The sequence below is a fragment of the Aedes aegypti genome, chromosome 2 (assembly GCF_002204515.2).
Source record: "Aedes aegypti strain LVP_AGWG chromosome 2, AaegL5.0 Primary Assembly, whole genome shotgun sequence".
Lineage (NCBI taxonomy): Eukaryota > Metazoa > Arthropoda > Insecta > Diptera > Culicidae > Aedes > Aedes aegypti.
Window position 1 is genome coordinate 428967052 of NC_035108.1, and position 9434 is coordinate 428976485.

General features: G+C 35.6%; 1 protein-coding gene across 1 annotated transcript; it reads right to left on the bottom strand.

Annotated features, from left to right (window-relative positions):
* Positions 1-8379: 8379 nt before the first annotated feature.
* LOC110676048 lies at positions 8380-8992 on the bottom strand. The gene is made up of 2 exons (XM_021842532.1): positions 8950-8992; positions 8380-8878 (listed from the first exon to the last, which is right to left on the bottom strand). The coding sequence occupies exons 1-2, from the start codon at positions 8953-8955 to the stop codon at positions 8552-8554; spliced, it is 333 nt and encodes a 110-aa protein (XP_021698224.1). The 5' UTR covers positions 8956-8992; the 3' UTR covers positions 8380-8551.
* Positions 8993-9434: the final 442 nt, after the last annotated feature.

Sequence of the window (9434 nt, forward strand, 5' to 3'; positions counted from 1 at the left end):
GATAGACCTGATAAACCGATCGAAGAACCGGAACTGCTCATGTATAAAGAGATAATCACGAAACATCATGTGTTGGTACCGTTTGCAGTTTGTGCATCACTTACACATCATATTTCGTAGCGGTAGGTGTATCAACTGGTTGTTGCTGATCAACTGGAAGAAGGAAACCGGCTACAGGCTGACCGAACTATCCCAACTGTTTTAATTTCAGCTATAAGTTCTGGTTATAGCTAAAATGCCTTAGATTTACAGGAATTCCCTGGGATTTTGTTCCAAAAGCCTTTTCCAGTTTTAACCTTTACTTATGTGAGTTTTAGCAGAAAATAAATGCTTCTTCACTGTCCTCTTTTAAAAGCTATCAGTGTATTGAAATTTATATTGATTGCAATATGACATTAAATTTTGATAATTTTCCTTATTTCCCGATATTTTTGCACTTTTTTCTCCCAATATACCAAAGGTATTCAAAAACCTCGCCTATTGTCAGAATCCACCATTTGAGTGTATTTTTGAAATTATTTTTTAAGGGGCTTCAGATTTCCATATATTTTTTTCGACTAGCATCTTGATTTAAAAAATATATCTAAGTGTAAAATTGAATATCGTAAATTGAGAAGCATATGTGAGAAAGTCTCCAATTAAATCTGCAAATTATTAAATTATGTTTTTTAAGTTTTCGAGATCTTCATACAATCAAAGTAGTAGGTTTTTTTGCATTACTTAACCTTTCGGCTGTCGTGCGAATTTTTGTAACGCGAGTAGTCGCGCGTTGTACTTTGTACAACACCCTTGGTTTGCGAATATCCCAGGAGCCTGACTACTTAGACAGATGGCGTCTTCGGCAGAGTTGTTCAATAGCTCAAGGGCTATCATTGATCGAGTTATTGCGGTTATTTTGAAAATTTTCCATTCTGCGGTAGTCGCCAAGTTCTACCGCAGCTGTAAAAGTTCCACCGCTGGCTTGAAAATAATTGTAGCATTGGAAGAAATCAACTAATCAAAGAATGCTTATAGAGTCCAAAGCAGGTGACGCTAGTAAGCATGAAACATTTGTTTTGCAGATCTCAGTATCTTGACCACTTAGAAAGATGACGTCTTCGGCAGAGTTGTTCAGTAGCTCAAATGCTCTCTTTGTTTAATCCTTAAAGTTTGAGATTAGTTGAAACAATGATAGCCCTTGAGCTACGCATCAGCTTAGTCAGAGATGACATCTTCCTAAAAGGTCAAGATACTGAAGTATCCGCAAAGAAAAAAAATTTCATGCTTACAAGCACCGCATGGTGGCAAAATTGTGAATCAACTAGCTAGAACAATGATAGTCCATAACTTACTGAACAACTTTGCTGAAGATGCCATCCTTTTAACCCGTATAGGCCTGAGTGAAAGCAAAAATACTAAAACCCTCACCGCTCAGCGAATTCTTAACCGATTCAAATGATTTTTTGTCAGTTCACTGGCCCACATATCTAGTTTCTAGAAGTGGCCAGAGAAACTCGGAAATATTGCTGTGGCTAGAGTTATTCCGGTGGGTCACTGGGTCAAGTCGGTTAAAAAAGGGCTATTTTTTGGGACATGCCAGGTAACCTTTGTTTATTTGCAATGACAATCATTTTAATTTGCATAAATCATTAAGATCTGACATTCAACATTATAAATGAAGAGTTTTGCACCATTCAAAATATACCGGATGTGGCCAATCGGACGTAATGCCTGGAAGAACCGGCTGTAGATTTGTTGGATACTAAACTGTTTTAATTCTCGAAAAGTAGAAATCAAACATGATTGTGCGCTAAAATGCGTTCCCATAAGCTTGGCACAGATTTTCAGATACAAATATGCCACTTTATCATAAGTTTGAGACGTCCCGGGACCCGAAAATGATCATTTGTAGGATTGCAAAACTCATAGTTATCTAATTCAATCTCAAAAGGTTTACACTGATGCAATTTTCTTTAAATTTCGTCATGTAGTGGCCACATTATAGCCGATTCCGGAAATTATCTGTGACTTGAAATCTGTCTACCTTCAGGGGCACAAACGCACAGTACCCTTCTCACCCGACCTGACCCAGTGACCCACCGGAATAACTCCGGCCACATGAATATTTCCGCGTTCCTCTGTCCACTTCTAGAAACTAGATATGCGTGCCAGTATACTGACAAAAAATCATTTGAATCCATTAAGAATTCGCTGAGTGGTGAGGGTTTTAGAATTTTTGCTTTCACTCAGGCCTATACGGGTTAAATCGTCAGGATCCTTAAATACCTGCAGAACAAGAGTAAAAGTTCCATGCCCACTTGTTCCACCTAGCGGTTAAATTCTGAATTAATTAAGGTACCATCAGATAGCGCTCCACATCCAGAACAACTTTACTGAAGACACCAAGTTTCTATATTATCTGGATTTTGAGATATACCGATTTCAAACTGTGGTTTACTCAAACCGTGTATAGTGCGTTCCAAGGTGTCTACTCATTTACAAAAAATGGAATTCCCTCATATTTCCAGGGTTCAAAAAATAATTCAAGTTCAAGAAATTCTCCAAAATACATAAATGTATGACGAAAAGATAATTTTAGATGACTAAAAATGTATTTTCAAAGATAGGTATCCACCTTTGAAACAAATTATCTAACAATAAATTTCGAAGTATTTTTTCCTTCAAAAAATATCAGTTTTGTTTTCATAAAAGTCAGATTAAAAAAAACAGTCTATTCAATCTTAAGGAAAAAATAGCCATTCCCTTAAAATGGAATTCAGATAATTGAACGACGTTTCCAGAATATTTCTCAGTATTTTTAGTATTTTTTCCTAGATGAAATCAGGGCTGGTAGCTTCTGATTATCTTTATAATAAGAATTTTCTTGAAAAAAAAACATTTATGAACCTAAGTTGAACAAACATTTTTATTACATTATTGTATACATTGTTTTGAGAGTTTTCACAAACTTTCTAAGTAATTCTTCCAAGAAATTTGTTTTAAATACCTTCAAAAATTCAATCAAAAAATTTTCACAGAAATTACTATGAAGACTCCATTAAGGAGTGTATCGAAAAGTAGTCGCAAACTTTCAAAACGGTCTCAAAAATAATGGGTTGAACCTACAAACAATTTTTTGATCACAAATGCTTTACAATGTATTTAAAAATGATGATGCGGTGATAATTTTTCAATAAAGTGGCATTTTGCATGATAATTTTGCAAATTACTAACAGATGTCGATCAAAATCTTGCACACCTCTGAAAAAATTGATATGTTAATAAATGTGTTAAATTTTAAGAAAAAATGGTTTTTGTTTATGCTAATATATTCTTTGCCACAACTCTTAGGACATAGTGTAAAAAATATTTTGAAAAATTAATTAACAAGCATTTCAGAGCAAATACAAAAATCGAAAAAAGTCGATTTTTAAGGACCTTGTTTCTTGATTTTTTCTCTCTACACGTTAATGGTAATATCAAACGATTGTAATAAATAAAAAATTGTTTTTTTATTGGAAAGGTTTCTTTGCATATTTATGAAGTAACGTAAGCAAAAAATGTTACTCTATATAATTACCGCTGTATATGACAGAGCTTCAAAAGTTGATTAAAAAAAGTGACTTTCTAAAACCGACCTTGTTCCAATAATTGAGCTCTTTTAGAGCAATAATTTATTTTTGTGAATTTCTTTTTACGAGCTGTGTGAAGTAAATATATTTTCCAATAGAATAAGCTTTTCATCCTATTTTGTTTGATATACATTTTGCTCAATACAAATCATCGAATCTTCAGAAGACACTTCAAAAATGTAATTTTGTGCAAGATTTTATTTTCCATGCTTTATAAACCTTGATGTATTTATATTAAGACTGCATATTATTCAATATTTTTTTAGCTACTTTATTATTTGATGACATGATGAAGACTTGCGTGAATAAAGCTTTCAAAAAGATCTTTTCGTATATTTTTCAATGCAGTTCCAAATTCTCAAAAAAATATTCCATAGATATTGTTGATCAAATTCTCTCTGGAATTTTCTTGATAAATTACTAAGGCAACTGAAAAAAAAATACTCTGAATAATATATAGAGTTTGCAATTTCCCCGGGATTCGACTTCCCAGGAAACGGGAAATAAAATTTCCATTTCCCGGGAAATTTTCAAAAACGAGAAAATAAACCAAATTTGATGGAATTTTCTTTTGAGTTATTCGTATTTCATGTATATATATTTTGTACCAGTAAATACAAATTTATTTCTCCTTTTTTGTAAGTTTGTGTTTCTTAAAAAAATCTTTTGGCTTCGTTTTAATCGTCAGGCTTCAAATGAAATTCAAATCATTTTTACCAACATCGAAGCAATCCTTTCAAGCACTAGAATAAATTCACACTAGAGTTGAAAATTGTGACTGTTATTGAGGATTTTGCCCTCTAATAGACTCACACCTAAATAATTTTGTCACACCAAAATATTCTCCCACCATGTTTGCCATATATTGGATGGCGTCGTAGCTGACAAAACCAACAAGTAACGCACATGTAACGCATTATGTTGGATTGTACATTGATTGGAAGTTGCGTGCTTCTATTAAAGTGCCATAGAAACGGACGTGTGAGTATTTATTTTTCCACGTTCAAAATGTGCACGAGAATCTATTCCTCAACAAAACGAACAATACATCCATGAAAACTTCATAAGCCCAATCAATTCATAAAAAAGTCCTTCGAAAAATCTTCTGTTTACAATAGCTCATAATCATTTTTAGAAAAAAAAAATATCGTCAAAAATATATAAATTTTATCAACAACTTTTTGATTTCGGAAAACAACAAACCAACATCGAATTGAAACTAGTTATCTAGTGAAGTTATTGCTTATAATGATCTTTTTCTTCTTGGCATTACATCCTCATTGAGACAGAGCCTGCTTTTTGGCTTAGTGTTCAATGAGCATTTCCACAGTTAATGAGAGCTTTCTTTGCCAAAATTGCAATTTTCGCATTCGCATATCGTGTGGCAGGTACGATCAGAACGATGATATTTTCTCCATTACCAAAAGATCCTGGACCTGGGGAAATGTTCCCGGGATTGCAAACTATAATAATGTCCCACAAGACGTTTAGAAGAAATTCTTTGATGAAAGTTGGACAGAATCTATGAAAAAACTACATATGAATGATCGGAGTAACAATTGTAATAATTGCTGTAATAGTGGCTATTGTGGAACCTTGAATAAAGTTTTGAAGAATACATGAAGATTTGGAAATATTATTTGAATTTATTTTAGAGATAAGTAACTCCAATAAATTCTGGAGAAACTAAATGAGAAATCAAAAGCCAAATATATAAAGGAATTATTGGAAAAGTTTATAATAGATTTTTTAAGGATTTTTCAAGCGATTCTTGAATTTCGAAAAATAATCCTAATGAAAATGCCTAGAATAAATAGAAGAGAAAACTGGCGTAGGAATTATTGTAGGGCTTTTGTGAAAAAATGACAAAACAATATTTATTAGAATTTTTGTAATAATTCTTTGTGAAACAGCTCCTATGGGATCTATGGTAAATCTTCTAAAAGTAACAACGGATTAAATCGGTGAGAGAATCAGTGTTTTTGCAGGAAACCCTAGGATAATCACTAGGATTGTTTCAGGGTAATCTCTGTGAAAATTATTGCAGGTTTTTTTGACTCTGAAATAAACCTATGCGGAAGCGTTAGAGCGCTATAAGATTTTCCAGACCATATTCTGAGGAAATTCTTCGAAGCATCCATTTAGAAAATTTCTGGTATCATTCCTGGAAGTATTCCTGAAGAATTCACTAAAATTGCTGAAGCATTTCTTGAGATCTGATAAAACACAATCAAGAATTTGTGGTTGCTCTTGGGTCTAGAATTTTGCATGTTTTACGCTGAATAAAAAACAATCGTTAGAAGGAGTAAACATGTCAATTAGCGTTTTGATAGCGGCGGTGCCGAATTTTTTTTTTATTTGAAAGATTTTGTGTATAAAAATACAACATATTCTACCATGAAGCGGTATAAAAAATTTCCCTGACTGTAGCCGAAATTCCCTGAAAAAAAATTTCCAGGTTAAATAAAATTCCCTGACAATTCCAGGTGTTCCAGGTTTTTCCAAGTAGTAGACACCCTGGTTCATTATTATGCGACTTCCATGTACATTTGTTGATTTTGTCGCATTATAAAGGGCCAATTTTCTCAAAAAGATATTTTTTCAATTTCTTTTTATGAGATGATAAATGTATTTCTACTTTCAAATGGTTAGGAAACGCATTAAACTAAGCTATTCCGGAGAAGAAAAATGCTTAAGAGCTAAAGCATATTGTGGCTAAATATGAGCTTAGTAGCATTCAAACCACCATTGCCAAAGTTTTAGTTCATTTGTTAGTGAAAACATGTTTTTTGACCAAAATCATGGGCATTTTTCACACCCTGTTTCTTTGTTTTTTTGTTTACTTTTTTGGCAGTTTTCTCTTCTTCTCTCGCTTCTCACGGACGGAGAAAGTTGCCATCAGTGTGCATTTGAACTCTACAGTCAATTATACTGTATAATATCTTATATTCATTTTTGCTGTTAAATTGCGTCGTACATTGTTTTTCTCACGCATAAAAATGTTTTGCAACATTTGTGACATTGTACACCTTTTGAGTGTTATGAAATTGTAAAATACGTGGTTGTAGCAAGTGTATGAATATCCAAACAATTTTAATTCCAAACATAAAAACTGTCATCACTTCCAATCAGTGAGAGCGGCGCATCCGATTCATAAACAATGTTGGCTCAGTGAATTCGCGTTCCGGTTTGAGTGATTTATTGCCCCCAGGAGCATTGCACGTGAAAAATCAAAGTGATTCAAGCTACGGTGAGTAAAAATACGAATGAAAGTGAGTTTTAGAACGGGCACCGAAACGGCAGCAAACAATATCTCGGTGCGTGAAGAAGAAGTGATTCGGTAGTGAGTGATATTTTACAACACAAATCACAGCAATAACTACGTGTTTGCATTCAAAAACTGGTGATTTGTGAAAAACACATTATGGAATGCTTTCAGTTAAGAAACCACCCCTCTACAATAAGGTTAGTAACTTCAAATAATCATTTTTTTGTGATTGCTCTCGAAAACACTGTGAGAAGCGTGGGAGGAGGGAGCGGAAGGTGAAGGGGGGAGTAAGGTGCCATATTAGAGGCCATTTTGGTACTCAAGGAGATATGTCCTTAAGCTAGATGTATAACGTGAATATCTACCGTAAAAATGTGATTATGAATTAGTACCTATAATTAAGATATGTGTTTGAAATTCAGAAGTTCTCGCATAACTTTTGATCTCGCCCTAAAAGCCATTGGTAACCGAATATGTAGCTTGTTGTTTCCGAGTAGACGAATGGATTTACACGTTATTTAACAATGCTGCGATGAAGAGGAGATCCATTTCTATCTCCCAGTGGTGATAGTTTTCATCCTGGTTCATTCATTTGCTTAGAAACAAGGAGCTTCACACTCGGTTACCAATGGCTTTTAAGGAGAGATCCCAGGTTATGCGAGAGTTAGTATCAAATCCGACTTAAGATCTAAACTAGAGTTACATATTTCTCAGGAGCACATAAATGTACTGACGAACCTCCAACCAAACCGTCTCTCAGCTCATCGGAATCCTAGTGTGCTGCGCTAGACGGAGGCTCACGAAAATTCTAAAAGCGTGCGCTTGGTGATGTGCTCTCGGGGAGACTCGTCTCATGCGCTACGGCTCGCCATCGGTATCCAAGTTGTGAAACAACTGCTTAGTAACGAAGAACCTCTACAAGTATTTTCGCCTCGTTATGCAGGTGTCTAGATGGCCTATATCATATGGTCGAAGACTAGCGATCCAAGAGTTACAAATTCGATCCTCGTTGAAAACTTTTGTAATCACTTCAATTATTGCGCTGATTTTTAAACAGCACATGTGACGGAGCGCATGAGACCGCAGTGAGACACATCTCAAGAAAAATGAGGCGCACCAAAAAAGGTCTCACAATGTACACCCGATTCTGTTTTTGCACGGATTTTTTTTACACGGCCGTGCAAAAAAAGTTTCCATACAAATTTTTTCGCCAAAATCTTATTTTTGCATGAAACGTCGAGAAATGGTGTTACTTTTTTTGCACGGTTTTTGAAATTTTGAACTGAAAACTTTTTTTGCACGGTACGCATCCCCCGTGCAAAAACAGAATCGGGTGTACAGCGCTCCCGTGCGCTTGCAAGCAATGAGGCTCCCCCTGCACCTAAGGCTACAGCACGTGCACAGTAACTCTAATCTAAACAAAGTAATCAAATTATGCCAAGATATTGTGTTTTTTAAAATTGTGATATGTATGATGATCGACATTTTTGAAACAATATGTATTACAAATTCCAAAAGCTTTTATTTCGACCTTCACATTTTAAGCAACAATCAACTTCTGTCCAACATATGGAACTGATGGTGCGGCATAAACCAATCCATTAGGGGCAGCAATCTGCTTGGACACTGGCACCGATGACAGATAGCCACCATTGTGTCCCCAACCGTAGACTCAAGCAGCATTGCCATAAGTTCCCCAGGGCAGTCCCCATGGATACGCTGACTTGGCCACATTGGCTTGGACAACGGTCTTGCGACCATAGAGGCCATTGTTGTATCCGTAGGGAGTCCAAGCAGAAGACCACGAGTTGACAGAAGGATAAGCGTTCCAGTTGTTGGCATTAGCGTACGACCAGTCGTTGTGAAGTCCTTTTCCATAGACTCCGTTCGGTGGCCACACAGAGGTACTAACTGGCCACGACGAATAGGCAGCCGCCTCCGGAATGTACGATGCTTGGGAGGCAACCGCAAGGGTTAGGGCAACGACTGCGATGAAAACCTGAGGAAAAAAATCAATGAAATCCGATTAATTTGATACTTAACTGATCAATATAAGGCATCTGACAATACCTTCATTTTTAATTCAAATTGAGTGTGTTGCTCCAGATATGAAAAGCTGTTGACTGATGGTGACGACTTACTAGTTTTTCGTATTTATAGTATTCTCTTTTCGTACATCCATGTATGAGACAACCATTTAAAAATCGTCAAACAGTCAGCTTGGAGCTGTATACTATTGTCACCTGACATGATTTTTATTCCATGGCGTACATATCACTTCCTATCACTGTACATAAGTGCAAATATCCTGAGACAATTTGTAAATTGTAAAACCAAAAGCAATTCGCACTACTGGAACCAGCCAACCGTAACATTGGAACTCTGAGTCTGATTGCTTGCGGTAGGGTTCAAAGAGGTATAAAACCAACTCGATGACTGAGTTGTGACAGCATACATCAACTGGTCATTCTAACATTAACTGATCACAACTCAACTCTACCAAAGTTCATCATGAAGGTAAGTAACCTGACTCAAGATTCATGAACAAATATTGA